Source organism: Gymnodraco acuticeps, unplaced genomic scaffold, assembly GCF_902827175.1.
Source record: "Gymnodraco acuticeps unplaced genomic scaffold, fGymAcu1.1, whole genome shotgun sequence".
NCBI classification, from domain to species: domain Eukaryota; kingdom Metazoa; phylum Chordata; class Actinopteri; order Perciformes; family Bathydraconidae; genus Gymnodraco; species Gymnodraco acuticeps.
This window is the reverse complement of record NW_022991001.1, coordinates 359,134-383,530: the sequence shown is the minus strand read 5'-3', so window position 1 is coordinate 383,530 and position 24,397 is coordinate 359,134. Positions and strand designations below refer to the sequence as shown.

Sequence of the window (24,397 nt, the reverse complement as noted above, 5' to 3'; positions counted from 1 at the left end):
AACATTTTCAAAACAAAGAGTGCATCAAGCAACACAAGAGGCTCGTCTCAATTGAATATTTCATCTCCTCCTTTCCCTCACTCGCGTCCCTTCCTTGCGTCTTAGCTCCGCCTCCGTAAAATGCGAGGGAGAGACACGAGGAGGAGACGCGAGGACAGAGGAGTCCTCAGGTATTACTTGGGACGTCCTCGTTCACTCAAACGTCACTCTTAAACAACGTCTGTTAATGATGACATGTGCACAGCTGTATCCCCTCTCATCGGGCTTAACTGAAGAACCCTTTAGAACCGGCCCATTTGTCACTGAGTTCTCTGTAAATGTGATCTATGTTATCGGCCCGTCTGAACTTTGACTTAAGTCATTTCATTCATCAAACCTGTGAACACACATTCAATAGGGTTTGTATTTTCTGAGGCCATATCATTTTCATGGAATATTTTTCTCTATTTATTTTAGTGTTGCGACTTTGCCACTTTGAAACCCAAGAAGTCACAACACAGCACATCCCGAACGGGAACTGCACTATAGTAGCCTACATATTTATACTCATGTGGTAGCCCACAATTTCCAAAAGTCTTAAATGTATGTAATGCCTCATGCCTGTTCATATTATCATCAACACTCAGGCCAAAGGTATATTTCCACTCTAATGGCCAATAAATAGTTGTATTCAGCGTAATCTGTATCAAAGGTAGATTAATGCAAGGTTTCCCATCTTATAAAAGTTGTGTAAATGCAGGCAGCGGTTGTTAAAGCAGACTATGAACCACACCTGCTGGACAACGATATAAGAATGACCTTTGACCCTTAAGTAAAGTGAATTCTGTTTTTTTTATTATCTCATGATGCAGTGATTTTTAGATCAAAAATCTTTTTATTACGTTTCTACAATGCATAACCAGGACTTGTCATTTAGAAATGGAAAGCAAAATGTATGCATATACAAATGAAACAATGGTTTGTACTGGTTATATGTACAAAGGGAAAAATAACGGAAAACACAAACAAACAATAACAACGACAAAAGTAATCCCCTACATCAGGGGTCTCAAACTCAAGGCCCAGGGGCCAAATCTGGCCCGCGACTTCATTTTATGTGGCTCCGCAAGAGCTTGCAAACAATATAATACGGTTACATGCCGCATTACAGAAGCAGGTTGCCCATAAACTGCATGTCCCACAATGCATCTCATTTTGTGACATGCGCACTGAAGAAACTTGCAATTATTTGCCCTGGACTTCTGCTTTCAGGTAGTTAATTACTAAATTATTATCCTATCCGATAATAATCAGAGGCAATAATGTAATATAATACATTATTTTATATATATATTATACATTTATATAGTTACAACCGACCCTTTGAGTGCAACCTTTATGCGAATGTGGCCCGCGATTAAATTGAGTTTGACACCCCTGCCCTACATCCACTGCCAGTGAGCCTCATACACACGAATATCCACCAGAAATATTGTTAAATAACGCATGTAATACATAATGCATATTCATATTTTTTATTTTGTTGTAAGTAAACTGCACTGATCTAAAACTGATCCCACTCATTCTCTGCTCAGATTTTTGGGGTGTTCCTCATTTTTGACCTGTGACGTGGAGCCGAAATAACACACACACACAGCAATAAAAGGTGACAACAGCACAGTTGGAGCTGGGAACTTCGGACGCAGGTCAGCAATCTTGCTCACATTTATTGGATCGCAGTAAGTCACATGCAGTGTATAAATAGAGAGGGAGGCTCATCAGTGTCACAGACGTCACAGATCACATCACTGAGGTGAGCTCTCACACGTCTCTAACAGCAGGCTGGTCTTGTATGGGTTAATTCAGAATTTTGATTTGTTTGAACTGTTTCAAATAATTTAGTTTGAACATTTGAGTTTATTTATGTGTAAAAACGTTGAGTCACTTGAGTAAAACATCCTAAAATGTATATTCAACAGGTGAACATTTTAGCTTTTTATAACTAAACTACTCAAATGAACTAAAAACGTTTGTGTGCGTTAGTGTTGAAATAGTTTTAAAGTATTTATCATGTGATGTTCCAGGTGTCATCATGAGGGTGTTTGCAGTATTCCTTGGGCTGGCGGTCCTCTCAGGTGAGTTCAAATGTATTTTTAGACACACATAAAAACTACAAAAAGGAAGAAGAAGACAATCACATGAGCAAGGAGAGAAGATAAGAAGAAAGACAAATAAAGTAAAAACAGATTGAAATGTCTATCATTTAGATCCTGTTACACTTTTGGGCTTTCATTTTGAAATCACTGTCTACTATAGAGACCACAATAAGTCTGAGATAATAAAGCCAAAGGAGCTTTTATATTTCAAATAAGTTTCACATTCTCTTTTTACTTCTGTCTGTTCTTTAGTGGTTTCAAAAAATCTGATCAAATACGAGTCCCAATATGTATTTAACAAAATGTGGTGTGGCCTCACAGATTTGAAAATATAACCTGAAATCAAATGACTTGTACATTTTGCAATCATTGATTCAAAATAGGTGATTTCTCCGTAATCCAATGCCAAACATCTTCCATCATGTTTTGTTTCCCCTCTAAAATAGTAAGCAGTGAATATTTAATCTTCTTTGTCTCTGTGTAACGCAGGCTGCTATGCCTTTGTTGTTGTTGTTGTATAATTTTATTTTTTTAACAGGCTGCTATGCCAGAAGTGTTCCTCTGGATGAGATGAAGAACTCCTGGGAAGTCCCGGTCGAGAAGTTTAACGATTATTTCACCGACCTGAACTCAAAGGCTGACAGAATGGTGAAGGGCATCAAGAGCTCCCAGATCAACCGGGAACTGGAGTGAGTTCTTTCACGTCACACTGATGAATTTAAGAAGAGTTATCAGAGTAATACATCTATTTATTTGCACCTTAGACCTGCCAGGGACATTTGGTTCCCTGATAAATACCTCATGTGCTATAAATGCTCATACCTGCTTTGACAGAACTGTCATTGTCTATAGATCATAGTTCACCATTCGTTCAAAGAAATGTTTTACATTTAGTCCAATAAAGTGAATTCTATTCACTCATCCTCGTCTACCTGGATACATCTGCAACTACAAGCAAACTGGTTCACATTAAGAGAAACAATAGCAGTATCGCTAATACTATTTAATAATATCCCAATGTTGAATTTATTATAATTATCGCTTAATACAAGTGTACACTAATGAATGGTTTAACTCTTTACCTGCCTATGTTACATTAAACTGCAGCTATGTGTAATGGTTAAGGTTTGAATTCAACTGAAATGTACTTTTTTAAAGTGTTTCTATTTCCTGCGTGTTACATTTTTTCACACAGTATTTGTGTGACTGCTTTAGTCAGTTCTCAAATTAACATTTTCCATGTGAATTCTGTCATCACTTGTAAAATATGATCCATTCCAACCCGTTAGTGAACAATGTAGGAGTTGAAATGGCTGCTACAACATTTAAACGCTGCTTATACCATGCATCAGCAATAATACTCACTTTGTAAGTACTTTAAAATCTAAGTTGATTTTAATGTTGATACTTCTATTTGTTTGCATTCATTGGAATGCAGCATTTTAAGTTGGTGGTAGTGCTACTTTTACTCAAGTAAACGATCTTACTTGTGCTTGCTAACACTGAATAGAACAAACCCTGATGTTTTCTGGGTCTTTTGTTCTTGTCAGATTGATTGGAGTCTGTCTGACTGGTGATAGAGCAAAACACAATGTTGTTTTTACAAATCTGATTGGTTACGCAACACACGTTACTCTGTGTGTGTGTGTGTGTGTGTGTGTGTGTGTGTGTGTGTGTGTGTGTGTGTGTGTGTGTGTGTGTGTGTGTGTGTGTGTGTGTGTGTGTGTGTGTGTTGATTTCACTTGATTTTTATAAGCAAAGCTCCTGTAAATGATTTAATTCCCTGTTGACTGCTAGCAATGCAATATCTAAAATAAAATAAAAATCGAACAAAAGTAGTTATATAACATACATAAGAAGTTAAAGTCAAATGTCCAATAAAAGATAATTTCAATTAACACAGAATACAATATTCACACAAGCATTAGAAGAAAGCTGTTTACGTTATGTTTTCATCTTGAAGTAGGCCTTGAATTGCTCTCACCTCATTCTTGACCCCATCCCTAACCTCCTCCCCCCCCCCCCCCCCCCCCCCCCCCCCCCCCCTCCACCCCTCAGCTCCTTGATCTATGACAGCATGTCAGAGCTGACCCAGTACAGAGAGCACCTGAAGACCAAGCTGGGCCCCTACACCCAGGAGGCGGCGGGGACCCTAGGCAGAGATCTGCAGAGGACCTTCGGCAAGCTGGACGGGCGCCTGCTGGAGGCCCGGGAGCAGATGGAGAAGTACAGACTGGAGCTGACGACCATGATGGAGCAGAACACCGACGACGTGAGGGTCCGGGTCTCCGCCTACAGCCGCAAGCTGAAGAAACGCCTCAACAAGGACACAGAGAGCATCAAGAGGTGAGGGAGGGACTACTTGTTTTCCAACTGTTTACACACCCCATACAACTAGATTTATACGTACATATATGCATTTACTACAAATCTGTTTATTTCAGTTTGTTTATTTGCAAAATGTTTCCTTTTGACCTTATTTTACTTTAACTTATGCAAATGTATTTAGCATGTTTGTTGGTAACCTGAGACTTCTTATTTGAATAGCCAATGACTGCTTTTTTAATTGTAAATGTGATCAAATAAACAACTTGAGCTAGCTTTTATCTAAAACTAAAAGAACGTGCTTTTTCCAACAAAATCATTATTATATATTATATATTGATTTTATATATTTAATATATATTGTACACATAACTCGACAGAACATTATGTTTATATAAACATTTAAACCATTTTCTTTTATTTGTCTTAAAAGTGTACTGTTTTTAATTATACATTAATGCATAATTAGTGTATAATTATGCATTAGTGATAAACTAAATCAACTAAAGTATAGTTTATTTAGCATTAATTTAGATTTGTCTGTGAAATTGAACATATAAAGTGTATGTTAAAATATATATGTTATATATATATATATGTTGCAGTTGAACTAAGGGACCTAATTACTGCTTCAACCCTGCACTTTATTAAGATATAATAACATTTATTTTACAACATGCTGTTTCAATGGGATTCAATCAATGAGATAAATCCGAACTTTTGAGTCTCGTGTTTAAAATAGTTTTGTCCTTTTTCTCAGAACTGTTGAAGAATTATTTGGGAATCTTCACTCCAGCACCTCCAACAACATGGAGGGCATGAAGGAGCGTTTCGACCCTTTCTTCGCTCAGGTGCGGGACAACGTCCAGGCAAAGATCAGCACCCTGGGTGGCCTGTTCCACGACACCACCGAGGATATGAAGGACCGCATCGAGACCACCGCTGAAGACCTGCGCTCCACGCTGCAGGACAAGTTTGAGGAGCTGAAGAACTGGTTCCAGCCCTCCATGTAAACCCTGTAACCAACAGAGAGGACCATCAGTCAAAACCACCTTGAAGAGATTCATAACCAAAGATGTTCAGCTGTTATAGTACACACCACCTCCATGTCTGAATGTGTAGTAGAGTCACTGATGCCTTTCAATAAAAAAACATCTGCTCACATGTGTGTAATGTATATAATAATTTAATATCCAGTCCGAAAGTTCTCTGGTCCAGATGTCCTCCTTTGTTTGCAATATAAATGACTTCAACAAATAAGTGAGCGGTGGAAACATGTCTTACTCTTGCGGATAAATATTTGGAAAGTAAAACATACACTGCAGATTGAAACATCACTGGCATCCATGATGTTTTTTTGTGCGTGTACATTTACACCCCGGTTTAAAAGGTATAGTTCTAATTTATTTCACTTTTTGTATACAGTAAGTCCACTTGTATGGGTTTTTTCTTTCCTACAAAGCTAACACGCAACAATAATAATATAATGTGATTTAATATAATAATAATAAAGAATAATTACATTATTTATTATTAATTAATGCTCCTTTTGCCTATTTTTGCCCACAGTCATTTATTTTAAGCCACTAAGTGATTGTCTTTATGATATTGCTATGCTAAGAGACGCATTTGTCACTAGTTTACTGTGAAAGATGCTGCTTCATAGTGTATGGTGTTTCTTTTATAAATGAAACTACTATAGTGATTTTATTGATCACTTGGCTGCACTTTCAGATAAGTACATGAACCCTTTTGAGAGGACTTACTGCTCACTGTTCATTTAGCTGCTACTTACTATCAGCAAATGTTCTGTCTTGTATCTGACCCCAGGACAACAGTGTGTTCATTCTGAATCCTTCCACCACTGTTAAAAAAAGTTAATTTTGTTGTATTTACTTTTGCACATCCTTCTTTGAGTTTAAAACAGATATAATGTTAAATAATGCTCAAATATCTAGAAGAGACAAGATATTAATTTAAAATGCGCATACAACTTTCCTTATCTATTTCTTGTTGAGAGCACTAGCCGGCGAGACTGCACGTGAAGCTAAGGCACGGTGAACCAGCCTTCCACATCCACGTCATTACTTCATCCAATCACGTTTCTTTCAACTCTTCTCTGAGCCAATCACAGACGCTCTTTAGATCAAGACACAGCATCGTGTTAGGCTGTCGCTGCTCAATGTTGTCATTTCCAAACATGGCTATCACGTTCTAAGTAGAGGATTTGATATTTATCCTGAAAGTTTATTCTCTGTCACAATGAGTAACGTTTGCAGAGAAATCATCACTCTTCAGTTGGGTCATTATTCAAACTTTGTCGGGACTCACTGGTGGAATTTACAGGTAAGCAGCTAGCGCTAAGCCAACGTTAGCATGGCATGTGTTGACAAACTTGGAGAGATAGCTCATGTTAGCAGCAGCGTGAATGTGCAGTCTGTGTTCAATAAACACACCGGGGACATGCAGTGGAAACAACTAGCATATACACAGGCTACATGGTGCTAGCTAGAGTGTGAAGTCAGCAGTTTATTTCTGATCAGATAGTCATATTTGAGACGGACATCGGGGATATTCCTAAGTGAGATATGTATATTAATCACTTCAAATTTAAAATAAATCAACTGGTTTAAATTAAAAAAAGAAATATGTTCTGTGTATCGTGAGATGGTTTTGCTACATCCTCAGTCATCTTTAAGGACCCTCCTCCTGCATCCAGCTGCAGATGATGTCCTGTATACATTACAACTATACATATACATTCGAGATACTTGTATTGTTTGTGATAAGCTGAACTATTTTCCTTTATGGCCAAATGAAATGATCTACTTTTGTAGTTGTATACAATCTTTAAAGAGCCTCTTGGATCAGCTGCAAAATGCATCGTCACAAAGCTGAAGACAGGGTTTGTTTTTTTGATGATACATTATTTTGGATAAAAACACCCAAAAGCATATACAAAAGTTTAAAGCAAAACCTTAAGTAACAACTACAGCAGCAAAAACCGTAATGCAGCATCAATATCAATCCAACAGAATGTATAATAATACAACCCTGAGAGAAAGCCCTTTCACTGCACATTGCATTTGTTTTACTTTTGCTAATGATACTCCATTAGTTTTCCTTCAGTTAGGTTTTTTAGATGGATGACTTTAACCTAGCAGAACATTTTTACAGTGTGGTATTAGATCTGTTCATTTTTTAAGTTAAGGGTCTGAATGCTTTGCAAAAACCGAGTAAGTTCAAGCCCACATAAATGTTTTACTCTAAATGACAATTGTAGTAGTATAAAAAACATAAAGCATTACATTGCAAACACAGAACTATATAACTTCCGTCCAAAACTTGAGTGAAATCTGTTCAAATGGGTCTGTTTGCAGGATGCCTCTTTGTCCTACGATCCAGACACGTCCCTGGGTGAGATCCAGAGTGATGTCCTCTTTCGAGAGGGACAGACTCTGGGGGGACACGTCACACACACACCTCGCCTCATCGCCATGGATCTCAAAGGTAACTTCCTCCGATCCTGTTGTTTCATAATAAAAAAAAATGAGAATTGCTTCACTAGTTTAACTATGGGTAAAACATTGATATGTCTTACATGGATACAGGTTGCTATAGTAACCTGGTTTTGTATGCTGCTGGCTAAGCTGATGTCACACATTTCTATAACAGGAAGTCTCCGGACTCTACGGCAGGAGGGAAGTCTGTATGACGCCAGCGAAGAGGCCTCCGCTGTCACATGGTAGATGAAAGTGTCTCTGCGTGTGCATTACTTCCTGTGTGTTTACAGATTTTAAGGGCACAACAAACTGTGTTGTATTTATAGTAGGACTGAAACTAACACTTGTTTTCATTATCTGTAAATCTGCCAAGAAGTCTAGATTATTCAGATCATTGTTTGGTCTATAGCATGTTATAAACTAGTAAGATGTCCATCGGAGTATCTCACACCACAAGTCTCAGGACAGGTGATTTCTAATCATGTCAGCAGCGCTAAGTGAAAGGTACAGTGTATTCCTGGTGGATTTTGGCACCTTTAACAGGAGGCGTGTGGTGCAGTGGGTTGTGCGTAGGTGTTCGGAACAGGGGGTCACAGGTTCAAACCCCACTGCAGTCAGCATGTCGTTGTGTCCGAGACACTTCACCCCAAAGTGCTCCTGTGGGGATTGCCCACAGTATTGAGTATGTAAGTCGCTTTGGATAAAAGCGTCTAACAAGTGACATGTAATGTTAACTCATTATTTTCTTGATACTTAACTTTTAATGTAATGAAATAATGTACAAGAATCCTCAAAGTGCTCACTTACTGTTAAATATTTGAGTTAAAGGTCAAACCTCTATCAGATCTGCCTACTTTCCCTTTCTTTCCCTAACTGATATGGAAGCAAAATGTTAGACAGGTCTTGGTCTTTTTGATTTCAAACTGTGCTCCATCTGGCAGGGAGGGAAGCCTCATGATGCACGAAGAAACTCCAGCTGAGAAGAACCCTTTTCTAGAAGATCTGGACAGGCTGGATGTGAGTATTTGTGAAGAAAATCAAACCAACAAGAGTATTTTCATTTCACTGTCATCTTGAGATAGTGATGCCAAGCCATTTGTAATAATGCGCTTTTATAGCAATCACAAAGCAAACAGAAGATCAACACGAGCACAACCTTTAGTGCCAACGGCCACATGATGTCATCATTATTATCATCAAGGGTTTCTTGTGTACAAGGGTGTCCATCTACCTGTTCACCTTTTGTCTTTAATCATTTTCCCTATTAAGACACAAAAGTAAAGAGCAACAAAGAGTCGTACAACATAATACAACTTTAAATGAAGTGGATACAGTTCATACAAATACATGCTCAAAGTACCGATAATGAATAAAGGAAAAAAAGAATGATGACATTTTTCCAGTACGGATAATTATGAAATGAATTACTGAAAAAAAATACTACTAAACATATATAACTTAAGGAAATATAGAACAAATAGTGTCTTAATTAATGTTACTTCCCCGCTGTTACATTTGTCTTGCTTATTTTCCATGAAATGCATCAAAGGCTCCTAGATGGAATTAAAGGCCTGCCTCCTTTTAAGACTGTACGTTATTTTCTTCTTCCTTCACTAGCCTAAGCTCGTCTCATTTAACATGAGATGCCTATGGACACCAACGGCTTCTCCATGTCTTCCTACCTTTGCTGTTTGAATAGCCAGGAAGGTATTTAGCGGTACATAGCACCTGATCATGGCAGGTTACTGGTAGAGAGGGACACATATCAACCACAGCCAGAATGTACTAGCCTGATGGAATCTGATTTCATTGTTTGCATTCCCACTGTTCGATTGTACTTGATGTAGTCATTTTGATTTAGATTGGTCTGGATTGAGTAATTATAGTGCTGCAGAAACGTTAAGTGTTTTATCCTGACGGTTTGTTTTTCTCTCCAGAGAGGGCAGACCCTTGCTGAAGATGATCTTTGCGCCCAACCTCGGCGCTCAGGTAAGAAAATCTTAAAGGAACTTTAAAGTTCAGCATGAAATAAGATTTTGCATGAAACTCAGCAGCGAGCCCTGTGAACCCCCCCCCCCTCCCCCAGCTGCTGCAGTGAGCCTGGATGTGAACAGCCAGCTGGCAAGGCTCCAGAAGGCCTACCGGCTGGAGGGCAGCGTGAGGGTGTGGTCCGACTTCCTGAGGCTGCACCTGCACCCCCGTAGCATCTCCGTTATCCACCAGTTCAACCACGACGGGTAGAGTACAACGTCAGACTTAAAACAGGAAGGACAGCATTGGGATTTCACTTCGTGATCGTTTTCACAATACAGACTCATTTGGAATTGTATACTGTTTTCGTCTATATAATAAAATCATATTTTCATATTCGTCAAAATTAAGATGGCAATACTTGTTTAAAGTAATCCAAATCAATTTGATACCTCAATTTATAAGCACTTTAACAGTTTACAGTGACACACAGAATATATAGACTATGCAAGGATTATGTACAGTATACTTATGACTGACAGTGGTGGCATTTACTCCAATACTGTACTCAATTACAATATTGAGGTACTTGTACATTACTTGACACTTTACATTTCCTGCTGTTTAATACTTCTAACTCACTGCAATTCAGATGGAAATATTTTTACTTTTTAGTCTATTAAAGTAGGCTTACACTGATGATGCTAACACTTTGTATTTATACTTAAGTAACACAACAGAACTTAATTTGTAACAGACTATTTTACACGTTTACTTCGGAGTACTTACATCAGCATAGTTAGAGTCCTGGATTTCATCAAAATGACAAGAAGCACAGGCTCAAGGCAAGTTTATTTATATAGCACCTTTCAACACAAGGCAATTCAAAGTGCTTTACAAAAAATGAAAGACATTAAGAAAATGGCATTTAAAATCAGTCATTAAAAAGAAAAGCTAATAAAATAAACATTAAAAGAAAAAGTACATGGATAAAAGTTACAGTGCAGTCTAAGATGTGAATAGTTCAATTAAAAGCAGCGACAAAAAGAAAAGTCTTCAGCCTGGATTTAAAAGTAGTCAGAGTTGCAGCGGACCTGCAGGTTTCTGGTAGTTTGTTCCAGATATTTGGAGCAAGCCTTGAGGAACCCCACATGTCATATTTGTCAACTCAGATGTGTATTTACCTATAGAAACAAAGTTGTTTCTGTCCTTTAAGTAGGATTCAAACCAATTCAGAACTGTTTCCGAAAGTCCCACCCAGTTTTCCAGTCGGTCTAGTAATATGCTGTGGTCAACAGTGTCAAACGCAGCACTGAGATCTAATAATACTAACACTGAAGTTCTGCCACTGTCTGTGTTTAAGTGGATGTCATTAAAGACCTTTACAAGAGCAGTCTCAGTGCTGTGGTTTGGACGAAAGCCTGACTGGAACACATCGAAACAGTTATTTAAATGCAAGAAATTACTCAACTGTTGAAAAACAACTTTTTCAATGATTTTACCTAGCAATGGGAGGTTTGATATGGGCCTGTAATTGTTCATTACTGAAGCATCTAGATTATTCTTTTTTAAGAGCGGTTTAATGACTGCAGTTTTCAGGGCCTGTGGAAAAATACCTGAGTGAAGAGATTTGTTTACTATATGAAGTAGATCTGAGGCCATGCAAGGCAAAACATCTTTGAAAAATCCTGTTGGAATAATATCAAGGCAGCAGGAGGAGGATTTCAGAAGTTGTATAATGTCCTCTAGGTTTTTATCATTAATCTGATGGAATTGTGTCATGATGTCTGAATTGATGTTAAGTGGACACAGAGACAACACATTTGCTGTACCTGATGCAGAGGCACTGACTGCTTGTCTGATTTTCTGAATTTTGTCAGTGAAAAAGGCAAAATCATTGCACGCCCTGGTGGATAGAAATTCAGAGGCTACTGACACTGGGGGGTTAGTTAGTCTGTCGACGGTAGCAAACAAGGCACGTGCGCTGTTTTTGTTTTTGGTAATGATGTCAGAGAAGAACGATTGTCGTGCGTTTTTCAATTCTAAATTATAAAGGCCAAGTCTCTCTTTATAGATTTCAAAGTGAACCTGGAGATTTGTTTTTCGCCACCTGCGTTCAGCTTTTCGACATTCTCTTTTTTCTGTTTTCACGCTCATGGCCTTTCTCCATGGAGATATTTTCTTTCTTGCCAGACACTTCCTTTCCTTTAAGGGAAGACAGAATTATGTAGGATATATTAAGGAGAACCTGTTAGCACATATAGTTAAGTATAGTGAATAAATAGTATATCACAGCACAAGGTGCTGGACATAAAAGGCAAATCAGTGAGCCCAGACTCATAAATCATAGCGGATGAAGCACAGTCAAATAATTGATAGCAAGTTAACATTGTTAAAGACATAAGAACAAATAATGTATTCAATTTTTATTAAAAATAAATGCAAATTCTACTCTTATAAAATGTACTTATCTAATATCCTATGTTTATATATTTAGTTTGAATAGTAAATTAGTCTATTACAGTGTATCCTAAATTATTATTAATTATTACTTTATATTGAGTATTCTATAGAAACTCTATTTGCATTTGTTATATTTTAAACGTATGTGCAATTCCTGGTAAACATGAGGCAGTTGAAAACACATTGGGTATTAAGTATATCTAATCTAAGAACAATTTCATATTGCTTTTACACTGACAGTGCAGTACCTCTTGCTGTCCAGTAGATGTCAGGCTTTACTCAGATTTGGCCTTTAAGGCTTTGTTGCTCTTCCTCTTTTACCCCAGTAGCTGCTTTCACACCAAGTACTTTTCCGCACTTAGGAACTAAAGAGCAGATCACGTTCACACCAGGAAAGTACCTGCTCTCTAGCAGGGACTGAAAAGGGGGGAAAAGTTCTCATGAACTAAGTTCTTTTTTTGGTGTGAACGCAAAATCCCAGGAACTAAATGGGAAAAGTACTCGGGTGTGAAAGCGCCTAGTGATGTCTGGCTCCTTTACACCATCGCAGACATTCTCTCCCTATTTGAGCAATTTAGAGGATGCTGTTACTTGTGTTAAGGTGTGTGTGTGTGTGTGTGTGTGTGTGGTGTGTGTGTGTGTGTGTGTGTGTGTGTGTGTGTGTGTGTGTGTGTGTGTGTGTGTGTGTGTGTGTGTGTGTGTGTGTGTGTGTGTGTGTGTGTGTGTGTGTGTGTGTGTGTGTGTGTGTGTGTGTGTGTGTGTGTGTGTGTGTGTGTGTGTGTGTGTGTGTGTGTGTGTGTGTGTGTGTGTGTGTGTGTGTGTGTGTGTGTGTGTGTGTGTGTGTGTGTGTGTGTGTGTGTGTGTGTGTGTGTGTGTGTGTGTGTGTGTGTGTGTGTGTGTGTGTGTGTGTGTGTGTGTGTGTGTGTGTGTAGGGAGGCTCACCGTCTGGAGGCGTTCGGCCAGGGAGAGGCCCTCCTGCAGGGGCCCGTGCTGGAGCAGCTGGAGGACAAACTGCACTTCTTTGTGGAGGAGTGTGACTACCTGCAGGTGAGCCATGATTTTATACTGGACGGTATTATAACCGTATAGTGTAAGCAGTGGTGGAAAAAGTACTCGAAAGTAGCGATTCTTAAAAGTCTGACCAAGGTAAAGTATACTAAAGTATGAAAAGTACTCGCTATGCGTAGTGGCCCATTTCAGAATCATATATAGATATAATTAATTACTGATTATTGATGCATTCATCTATTGGGGGGGGGGGGGGGGGGGAATAACAACACCAGAAATAAAAAAATGTAAAGTGATTTCATACAAGTACATAACAGATCACAATAATATCCACCATAATATCATTTTTTAAAATCATTTTAACCTTTCATGCATAGAGGTCACTATATTGGACAGCTGTTCAAAAGGTGTTTTCTTGTATATGCATTGTTTTTTTTGCATAGTTGCACCATCAGCCACTACATAGGACCCTATTGCATCATCCCATACACTGCCACTCAGTGCCAAGTCAGTGTAAGTGCATGATACATGTCTCTAAACCAAGATGTCATCTATATCTTGCCAATCCTTTTATGGAAAGCGTCCCCTGCAGGTATAACAAATGTGGTGACATCAAGTAACAACTAAGGAATCATATAATTCATAAATGATCAAAGTATTGATTTTATGTTTGCAGGAAATCATGATTAACCACCTGTCCACTACAGTGGACGTCATGCATCACTGGCTATATTTCAACTACAATTCATACTGGTACTGCTGCTGTTGTTCCCAGGGCCATCCCTCCCTACAGGCAGATCATGCAGACTGTGTGGGGCCTCACCTTGTGGAGGGGGCCACACCTTGCGGAGGGGGGCCTCATCTGAGGCGCATCTATGCGCTTATGTGGCGCAATTATGGTGGCGTGGCACGGTTTCGCCGCTGCGAGGCTCCACTAGCACTCATCAAATAACTGTGCGTGGGGCCTCAAATTGGCCCCTGGCCCTGGTTATTTTTGAAAATACTTCATCTGCAATATCTTTTTGGGCCTTATGTTATTATAATGTAATTTTAAGTTTGCACATCTTTATTTATCATTTTTTCAAAATGTACATCTCTTCAGTTCAAACCCTGAACGAACCTGAGTGGCCATATACAAATCTATTTGAAAAAACTAGATTAAGAAAAACTAAAGTTCAAATCTTGTTTTTCATGCCCCAAGAGCAATAATAACACTTGACTGAGGCTTTCATAATTCATGCATGAAAGGGAGATAAACAATTTTCAGTAAATCTCGGTTTAAGCGGTCATTAACTCCTGGTCTCTCTGCATTTCCTCTCAGGGTTTCCAGGTGTTGTGTGACCTGGCGAATGGCTTTGCAGGCCTGGGGTCAAAGGTCACAGAGATGCTACAGGATTCCTACGGTGGGAGGGGCATCCTGACCTGGGGGTTAGCGCCTGTCAGTCACCCGGATTCAGTGAGTCACCTCCTCCAAAGGGATGTTTAAAATGCAGACGTTTTGTAGATGTGCTTCTGTACTCACTTTGTTCCCCCCCCCCCAGACCCCCATGAGGGAGCTGTACCACCAGCTGAACTGCACCTTAGGGACGGTGAGCATGGCCAGCCACAGCTCCTTCTTCTGCCCCCTCACTCTGAGGGGGGGGCTGGGCAGACGGCCCTCTGCTCCCCCTGCGTTCCCCTATCTAAACTATGATGTGAGTTTTTGATTTAATTTACCATGTTTTATCTGTGCTCTTTGCAAATGTACTTATTATTTTAAAGAGTTTTTAAGGGATATTTATAATGATTTACTAAGTTCAATTTGATATTTTTTAATACCATTTCAATGCCTTATTTTGACAATTCTTTCTTGACATTTATCTTACTCAAAATTACATTAAATACATAAATGAAACAAACAGTATGTGTCAAACTGTCTCTCTTAACTAACACATTACATTACATAACACTAAACTAAATGTTAACACTCATAAAACGGTTTCAATTCTTTAAGATTTTTAATTTAGATATGATTAGGAAATTGTTAAGGGCGATCCAGACCAAAATTATAAGAATATTTATAAATCTATAACTTTAATAGTATCCTATGCTTATATATTTTTCTACTGTTGATATGTGTATATTTACTTTTTCTTGTTTCATTTTATAATGTTGTGCAATGCCAAGTTTCAAGACTAATTCAACTTTATTCAAATAAAATTATTTTAGGGCGCATTCACACCAGCCTTTTATAGTCCGGTTGAATCGAACCCTGGTGCGTGTAGCCGCTTGGTGCGGTTCATTTGGGTCGGTGTGAACGCAGTCCGAGACCTCTTAAGTGAACTAAACAACCGGACTCTGGTCGGCTAAAATAGGTGGTCTTGGAGCGCTTGCTTGCGAACTCTGGAGCGGTTCATTACTGGTGTGAACGCAGTCCGCACCAAAACATAGGAAGCGTAGTATTTACGTGTCACAAGAACGCGGATATCTTCAAAAATCTTTCAAGACATCCGCGGTTGTTTAGTTAAAGAGTGAAGCAGAATGAAGTGTTGAACAGTGTCGCAAAGTAAAAATTCTCCGTCAGCTACATAAAAGTAAGAACACCTGTCGTCTGTGAAACGCCCCTCCTCTGCAGAACGTCTCTCATTATGTTATAATGTTTTTTAACGGACGTTGTCTGATTATATAATCATATGCGCGGGCCGCTAGAGTCTGTTGATCTCCAGATTAACAGCAGCATGAGAATAACCTGCCGAAAGTGCCGATGCTCCATGGCGGAGGCTCCGGTAGAAATTGCCAGGATTTGCGTTTTTACCCCTTTAATGTTTGACCAATGGTTGAAGAGCATTTCCGTGCACATGACTTGTGTTTAAAGTTTATAGTCCGTTTGAGTTTTGCCCGTGTGAACGCAAACCAAACCTTCTGAAAAATGAAACAATGTAACAAACTGTCATCTGGTGCTCACCAGAGAAGCAGACTATTAGGTGTGAATGCACCCTTAAGATTTGAAATTTAGATTTGAGTAAGGATATGGAAAGGCTTAATATTTGTAGATTTCATATTTTAGGAATCATTGTAATTCAACTAGATGGTGGAGTTCACACCATAATTATAAAGACAAAAACAATACTTTTGTTGAGAGTTTGTCATGGCCAAGAGATTCGCAGTCAGTCATCTGAACATGAATGTGTATCTCTTCCACACAAGACAGTGGATTAGAAAACAATAGTCTAAATCTATTTCCTCACTGTGGCCCAGCAGCAGCTCATTTTCAACTGTTATATTATTAATTAATTTATATTCTAATGTGAATTTCCCTCTGCCCAACAGACAGCAGTTATGGGTCATCAATATTATTTTGTGTAGGTCTAACACGGCTGCAGTGTATGCTTAGTGTCCATGTTTAGTTAATGTAATATCATAAAATGTATATAAGGAACTATCTGTGCTGTCCCTCCCCTCTCTCAGCCCTCCCTGTGGTACCACTCGTCCTCCGTGCTGGCCCTGGCCCTCGATGCCCTCACCCTGCCCTACAGGCTGCACAGAGACAGCGTCCCCATGTGGCAGATGGCTGACTCCCTGGCCGTCTCTGGCAGGAAGGTGAGAAACTGCTGCTGCAGTATCCCTCATATCTGTTTGGGATGATCCTGCTCTCAGCTTTTAATGGCGGGTCTAATATGAATCCTAGGTGGTGGCTGCTTACGGTGCAGTTCCCTTACCCATGATGCAAGGCAGCTCTCTCCCTGATGCCCTGACTGCCTGCACAGAGGCGTTGCCCTGGAAACCTCTATCAGCTTGCCCTGAACCCGACAACGGGCGATTATACGGCCAGTGGGCGACGCTCAAAGGCTACGAGGGACAGAGGCTAACCAGGTCTGAATTTTCTTATTAAATAAATAATGGACAGTGTTTTAATGTATTGTAAACACTAGTGCTGTACCCTTCACAGTGTGTCATCATTTAAAAGAGAGTTTTTGCACTGCTGTAGAAAACTGTCTGGCCGCTTGCACCTGCCAGGTGTGAAGTTGATTTGATGAAAGGTTCTTGATATATGCTAAGGATATTTATACATACATAGACGGACATACAACATTTTCCTAACCATAGAACACTAACGAACAATATCACCATTACTAAAAAATACTCCTCATCAAAATACACCAATACATACACCAATACACCAATACCAGTACACCAATACATCAAATCAAGTTTTATTTATATAGCACATTTATAAAGATTTTTGGTCGAGCCAAAGTGCTGTACATATAATAAAAATAGCCTACAGTAGAGACACTTTACAGCAAATACAACAGCACAGATTGTTCAGAATATCAGTATGAGAAAAACGACACCCTCTATCCTTAGACCCTCTGTCCTTAGACCCTCACATCGTACAAGGAAACACTTCCGAAGAAAACCCACAGTTTAAAGGAAAAAATGGGAGAAACCTCAGGGAGAGCAACAGAGGAGGGATCCCTCTCCCAGGACGGACATGGCAAATTGAAGTACTCTTCTACTGTTTTCCTCTATAGAACGTCTCATAAAACACAAAAAAGGGAATCATTGGGGGATCACTAACGAAAAGTTCCTAAAATAAATAAATAAAGACGCTGGGAACTTGTTCTTCGATCCTCCCGTTCCTGGGACACCGTGTCCGGTGAAGGCACTGTCTCCCTGCATGTAAAATCCACCAGAAAAATATTTTACCCTCAATCACTAACATCGGGTGAAAATAACCCGAACACGTGCATGTTGAAAAAACCAGGGATGGGAGCAGGGCAACACGCCTACCCTCAAAACCAGTGGTTCTCAACTGGTCAGGCCTCGGGACCCACTTTTTCCTTTGTCAATAAATCGCGACCCAAAATTTGAACCACTCAAATCTATTCAACAAAAAATCGTGCTATAATATATATATATACGCTTTTCAGCTTACAATATTAATAAAAGTGAAGTACAGTGCATATCCCTTATATCCCTTCACAGAACTAAAGTATGCTTTTAAAAAAGGTTTAATGAGATGAAGGAATCAAAGCTGAACTGTATAACATAAAAAGGCACACATGCTGAAAACCCAACCCCAGCAGGGGGGTCTGGGGGGATTCTCCCCCAGGAGATTTTTAGAAATACTAACATATAAACTACGCATTCTGGTACACTCTGAGAAGAAAATAAATAAACCTATTACTACCCGACCTATTTAATCATATTTGATGCCATTGTTTGTTTTTCACTTTGTTCTGAAGCTGAACTTGCTGCTCCTCACAGAGAGAAGAGTAACGGAGATAGTTTGTGTGAATTACTTTAAATTGTGGGTAGGGTAGATAGCCCCCATTGTTCTGTGACCTGTCAATCATCAAACCGGGGGTCATATTTCATTATGTGTTCATTTTTATCTGAAGTTGTACCCATGGATGTAGAAAGAGTAGTTATTCTCCGTGGGGACTACAATCTTGATTCTGATTGGCCAGAAGACTCGAAAAAACATCAGCAAAGATGTTTTATTTAGAAGATGATCACTACGTGACAAAAGTTTAAAAACAGTTTATGGTCTCCGGCATTTCCAGTAAAACGGCTATTGCATGTGCAGCGTTAGAAAATCGGGCCTTCAACATAAAAGTTTGACTTTTTTCGAGAATTTTTTTTTTTTTGTAATTTATTTTAATTTTATTTACTCGCACATCGCGACCCACTCTAAATGGGTTCCCACCAGTTGGGAACCACTGCTCTAGACATCAGTGAGCAGCCTCAAGCTACCCAAGGACCCCCGCAGCTCAGACAGCAGCTCAGACAGCAGCGAGTCAGCGACACAGTGAAAATCATATCAACCCAATCACATGGGTGAAAATCACTGATGTTAGTGTTCTAGGGTTAATAGATACAATATACAGCCATTTATTGGAACATGTGCACCAAATGTGTCGGGTTTAGGGGTTGACAATAATCAGACTGATCCCTGATTTTAGGCTGAAAAAGGGATACACTGCGTCGGATAAGGACAGTTACCACAGGGCTAAAGAAGTCTTTGAAATTAAACTAAAAACAACCCTTAATTTAGAGGTTTTTTAACAAATAAGCGGTCCTTTTTTAGCTGAATTCATTTCATAGTTACCGTATGCTTTAGTATTTAAATTACATAAAGTCAAACAGTTTCATCAAGTCAGGTTACTTTACTCAACAGTAAAGAATTGCAAACAGGATTACGCATGTAAGATATTAAAAACAAACAGGCAGGCATTTACTCCTTAAACCAGTGCTTCTCAAAGTGTGGTCCGCGGACGACTGGTGGTCCGTGAGCGCCCCCTAGTGGTCCGCGAGTATATTGGTAACATTTCACATTTGAAATAAATAAATTTAAGTTTTCCGCACTCTCGCGGGAATATCTCCGCAATGGAGTGCGCTAAAGTTTCATTTTCGATTGCATGATATAGCCCAGCAAAACACCTTCATCACACATGTTTCCACTTGTTTGTACCATTTTCAGGCGATTTGTAATCTGTTCTAGAAAAACGATGCGATTTTGGATATTTGTGGAGTTAGGTGGTCCGCGAGTGTTTTGTTATTGGTTAAGTGGTCCTTGGTATGAAAAAGTTTGAGAAACACTGCCTTAAACAGATACACGGAAATGTTCTTTAAAGTGTTGCTGAACATGTTTCCCCTCAGCTCTCTGGCCCCGGGTACCCGGCCCCCCACCCCTCTGCACAGCCTCAACAGAGGGGAGGATGTCCTGGAGTACTACATCAGAACCTTCTACCCCTCGTCCCCCCTGTGAGTCCCCTCTCTGCCACATGCTGTTAACTCTCATGTCCATTTTCCTTCCTTATCTGTAGGAGAACCAATATATTCTAATCCGATCTGCTCTCCATCTTCACACACAGGGCTCTGCAGTTGGTGTCCTCTCCCAGTAAGCTGACACCACCTTTCCCTCGGATATTCACCCCGTCCCTCGGTGCCCAGGGCTTCCTACAGAGCCAGCCTCCTCCACGTGGATGTAAGCAGATTTGTGTTCTTTTTGTAGCTTAAATGGACGGTTTCAGAAGTCAAACTTAAACAGACAGGAGGGCCAGCAGTGAAGCAAAGTGAGGCCCTGCTGTGGAAGGGGGCCGCAGCACAACGTGTTAGAGCCACCTAAAAGAAAATTCAACGTCAGTAAAGGTGTACGCCAGGGGTGGGGAACCTCCAGCCCCCGGGCCGCAAACGGCCCGCAAGACCATTTGATACGGCCCTCGAGGTCATTTATAAACACACGCACATTAAAAAAAAAAAAAGACATCTAGACCGCAAAACAATTAAACAGGCGAGTGCCTGTTTTTCCTGGCCACGGTCAGGGTCCTTGAACACAACACGAGCCGAACGTGTCATCACGTGGTATATGTCTCGTCTGACAGGGGTGCAGTTCTGACGGAGAGCACCAGAACGCCGCTCAGTACCCATAAGGAGCCGTACCCATAAGGAGCCGTACACATGCCGCAGTTTTTGCGTGGCTGTGTCTTTAGTTGAAAGATCTGTTCATCTGACATACTGATCATACACTCAATAACTTTGTTGTTATTAGCATCTGGTTAGCTAGCTATGCTAACGAATATAAGAAGCTTTTTCTCCAACCAGTGAGGTAAAGGCACATCTTTATATGATCATTATAGTTATAAAAAAATAAGAGAATAAAGTAAACAGGTATAAAATACTATATGACAGTAAAAAAAGTTGTTATTAATAAACAAGAATACAGTTTGAAAGGGGAGTGATTTGTAAAAGATCCATAAAGAAAAAGAAAATCTGTTTACAGTTCTGTTTCATCTGGGTGTTGAGAGATGTATCATAGATCTCCTAATGTTACTCTAAAAGTGCACCAGATTGATGCTTTTAACTTCAACATTTAAAAAAAAAAAATCTTCCCGGGGGAGCATGGCCCCGGACCCCCCTAGAAGAGGTTAGGTCCCCCCCCCACTTAAATCATGTTCACATGGATAGGAAACAAAATACATTTGCGCACATCTTGTGTCCATATATTTCTGTTTTGGTGGTCATGCCACACCGTGCACGTGCATGCATGCGCGAGTCATAGTAAGATATCTGGATTAAGAGGTTGATTTTTCTTTGCACAGCATGAAAGAAAGGCCAAATGAATGGGCTGTGATTTTAGTTTTTTTTAAGCAGAGGTCAATAATTTGTACGGCCCTCGGAGGATGTTGTAAAAATTGAAATGGCCCTTGAGAGGAAAAAGGTTCCCCACCCCTGGTGTACGCTATATTTAGAAGATTTGTATCGCTCTAACTTGACGTCACACAGCTCTTCTCTGATGGGGAACAGAAGCCGTTATCTGTGCTCTCTGCAAAGCCACCGGACTCCAAAAACAGTCATTTTATCTTCTCCTGGAACACGTGAGCTGCTGCTGAAACCAGGGGTTAGCCTGGGCCCTGTCAACGGGTTCAGGATGTTATAAAGGATTTTTAATGATTAATTTAAACTACAAGTAATTATACCTTAAAGGTCTCCTATCATGGAAAATGCACTTTTTGATGTCTTTTATACGTAAATATGTGTCCCCGGTGTCAGGGAACTCACAAAGTGTCAGAAAACTAAACCCTCTCTCTTTTCCTCCATACCTAAATCTCTAAAAACGGGGGTAGAACGTCGCTATCAAAAACAATGCGCAACGTGTTTTAGACGTAATATGGTCTTTGTTTACATTAGCAAGCATCGCTAACACTCAGAGTTAACCTGTACTGGAGAGAGTATGTGTAAAAAAAAAGAAGCAGGAAATAAAAAAATAACTCACCTTGTGGTAAACAGAGAGAAAAAACCCGCCAAAAGGCGTTTGAGCTCCATACTGTTTCAGAAGTAATCCGTGATGGGGTTAGGAACATGATATGGCGTTTAATCACGGCAGCATTTAGCTGAGTAACTCGGTAGAATTCTGAGCAGGCACAAGCGCCTCCTCTTTTTCTTTTCTGTTTTTTTTAAGCTAAGGACCCAGAATCAGCACTGAGGGGTATGAGGCATGGTGATCTGTTTGGTGTTTCTGCCAAACACTTCAGAGACATGTTTTGTATATATCTGAGACCTATAATATATTGATGAAAAACAACTGGAAAAGTCCACCAAAATGTTGCATTCTGAAGTTAAATGCAGCAATCTCGTGCACTTTGAGATCAAAATGAGAGAAACTCCCCCTGGAGGGAACACAGGGATTTTAGCTCGGGTAATAAAACCGGCAACCTTCTCTCCCTCCCTTCCTCTGCAGCTCCGGCCCCGGTGGTCTCCTCGGCCCCTGTCATGACGTCCCTCCAGTCCTCCACATCGCTCGGCTCCTGGCTGGCCGAGATGCATCGCGGAGCCAGCACTTTAGACATCTGCCGCGTGGCCCCCAGCTTCCTCTCCCAGGGGCCCGAAATGGCCGACTACAGGGAGGCCCTGGAGGAGCTGCGCCTACTGTCCCGGTGTTACCGCGACGACAGCATGATACACTCCTCGTCAGAAGAGAGTGATGATTACTGATGCTGGTAGCTTTCTGGTCGTAATTTGAATAGACTGCTAAGGCATCAGCCCGCATGCACACACACACACACACACACACACACACACACACACACACACACACACACACACACACACACACATGCACGCACAGCAAGAAGAGGAGCGGGGCCCCTTGTTTGATTTATATAACAGAATTAAGTGAAGTGTCAGATGAGGGAATATTAGAAGGTTAGACTTCTACATGTGATAATACATTGAGGTGATGAATGTAGCATCATGTGACTGTATGGACTGTGGTTACATTTCCCTAAATTACTGTTTAACTGTAATGAAATGTGTTTTTTATACTAAGTATACATAAAAAGATTGTTTTTTTACGTTAAGTTGCTCCTGTTTTGGGCACAGGTTGCCCTATGAATTAACATGAATAGCACATATTGCAAAAAAGTAACCAGCAGCCAGAAAAAGCAGAAGGAAGCTCTCATATTCAAGTAAAAGACGGCCACCACAAATGCTTGGTTTCCTTTTTTTTTTTAAATTAGAATGTGTCACACAAACTGTTTAAAATGGTTGGAAAATGGTTATTAATCCTGACAATTAAGTGATTTTCTTATTGTAAAAAAGACCGTAGCTAACTGTCATGATTTCTGCCAGTGGCATTCAGCATCAGGCACATTTAGTTCTTACTGAAAACAGGTCATTGAAATATGTAATGTTGCTGCAGTTGGAGTACATATTGAATTTGTAGTTTGAATATTTTCAACCCAGGACGTCAGAATTCATATTAGTTGACGGTTTCTATTTCCTATAGTTCTTCAAATCTTTATATCTTCTTATTAGTGCGAATGTTGTTTACAGTTCTTAGAATCTTTATTCTTATTTCAACCAATACTTTGCCGTCGATTAACTTCAGCATACTTTCAGCTACAGAAACCATTCGAATATCAAACTATTCAGCCTTTTCAGCAATCGATGGGAAACGTTCAACTTTTTCAAAATATTTCATACTTTTCAAAATATTCAGCTTTTTTAACTCTTTTTTTTAACATGGAAGTCAATGGGAGGAACCTTCAAATCCTCTTTTACCCACACCTTGCGCCAAATGTTTCTCCTTCCACATACTTTCAGCTACAGACTTCATTCCAACTTTAAAATGATCACAAGACCCTCAGCTATACAACTTGTTCTTCAGATTTTTCATATCTTTTACACTTTTTGAGATATTTAACTTAGTTTGGAGCTTGGTAAAGAGGCTTTCTTCAGATTTTAACATGAGTGTGTATTGGGCAGCTCGTTGAGGCTTAAGAGTGTGTGATGTCACCACTAGAGTGGAGGAGAGCTTGAAATTCGCCTTACATTTTCTTTTTAAAACTGCCATAATTACAAAACCCTACACTCTTGGGACATCATTGTATGCTTGAATTGTAGGAAAAACCTCTCTTACGTTGAAAAATAAAAATAAATTAAACAAAATGACTTGAGGGCATGAAGTGAGGGAGGGGGGGGCTACTGCGTAGCGTAGTATTCAGC

The 24,397-nt window shown here is 39.9% G+C and overlaps 2 protein-coding genes across 5 annotated transcripts; both read left to right on the top strand.

Moving 5' to 3' along the window:
- Positions 1-1,646: 1,646 nt before the first annotated feature.
- On the top strand, positions 1,647-5,720 carry apoea (apolipoprotein Ea). Of its 2 annotated transcripts, none has more exons than XM_034235968.1 (5): positions 1,647-1,792; positions 2,064-2,114; positions 2,674-2,824; positions 4,194-4,481; positions 5,221-5,720. In XM_034235968.1, the coding sequence occupies exons 2-5, from the start codon at positions 2,072-2,074 to the stop codon at positions 5,471-5,473; spliced, it is 735 nt and encodes a 244-aa protein (XP_034091859.1). In that variant the 5' UTR covers positions 1,647-1,792; positions 2,064-2,071; the 3' UTR covers positions 5,474-5,720. The 2 variants fall into 2 exon arrangements, with proteins under 2 accessions (XP_034091859.1, XP_034091860.1); XM_034235969.1 differs by lacking the exon at positions 1,647-1,792 and adding an exon at positions 1,844-1,958.
- An 875-nt stretch (positions 5,721-6,595) lies between these two features.
- msto1 (misato mitochondrial distribution and morphology regulator 1) lies at positions 6,596-23,379 on the top strand. 3 transcript variants are annotated; one of them, XR_004570954.1, is made up of 15 exons: positions 6,723-6,806; positions 7,841-7,970; positions 8,136-8,205; positions 8,905-8,980; positions 9,901-9,952; positions 10,050-10,200; positions 13,330-13,444; positions 14,727-14,861; positions 14,947-15,099; positions 16,853-16,984; positions 17,073-17,257; positions 20,051-20,155; positions 20,266-20,378; positions 22,632-22,941; positions 22,972-23,379. XR_004570954.1 is itself a non-coding variant. In XM_034235967.1 (14 exons), the coding sequence occupies exons 1-14, from the start codon at positions 6,723-6,725 to the stop codon at positions 22,883-22,885; spliced, it is 1,755 nt and encodes a 584-aa protein (XP_034091858.1). In that variant the 5' UTR covers positions 6,596-6,722; the 3' UTR covers positions 22,886-23,379. The 3 variants fall into 3 exon arrangements, 1 of the variants encoding a protein (XP_034091858.1); XR_004570955.1 differs by having other exon boundaries at positions 22,632-22,964; positions 22,995-23,379; XM_034235967.1 differs by having other exon boundaries at positions 6,596-6,806; positions 22,632-23,379.
- Positions 23,380-24,397: the final 1,018 nt, after the last annotated feature.

Bases quoted from the DNA above. Each gene is read 5' to 3' on its own strand.
- apoea (XM_034235968.1), top strand. From the start codon at position 2,072: ATGAGGGTGTTTGCAGTATTCCTTGGGCTGGCGGTCCTCTCAG. The intron at 2,115-2,673 runs GTGAGTTCAAAT...TTTTTTTAACAG, and splicing joins TGGGCTGGCGGTCCTCTCAG to GCTGCTATGCCAGAAGTGTT. The intron at 2,825-4,193 runs GTGAGTTCTTTC...TCCACCCCTCAG, and splicing joins CAGATCAACCGGGAACTGGA to CTCCTTGATCTATGACAGCA.
- msto1 (XM_034235967.1), top strand. From the start codon at position 6,723: ATGAGTAACGTTTGCAGAGAAATCATCACTCTTCAGTTGGGTCATTAT. The intron at 7,971-8,135 runs GTAACTTCCTCC...TTTCTATAACAG, and splicing joins CATCGCCATGGATCTCAAAG to GAAGTCTCCGGACTCTACGG. The intron at 8,206-8,904 runs GTAGATGAAAGT...TCCATCTGGCAG, and splicing joins GAGGCCTCCGCTGTCACATG to GGAGGGAAGCCTCATGATGC.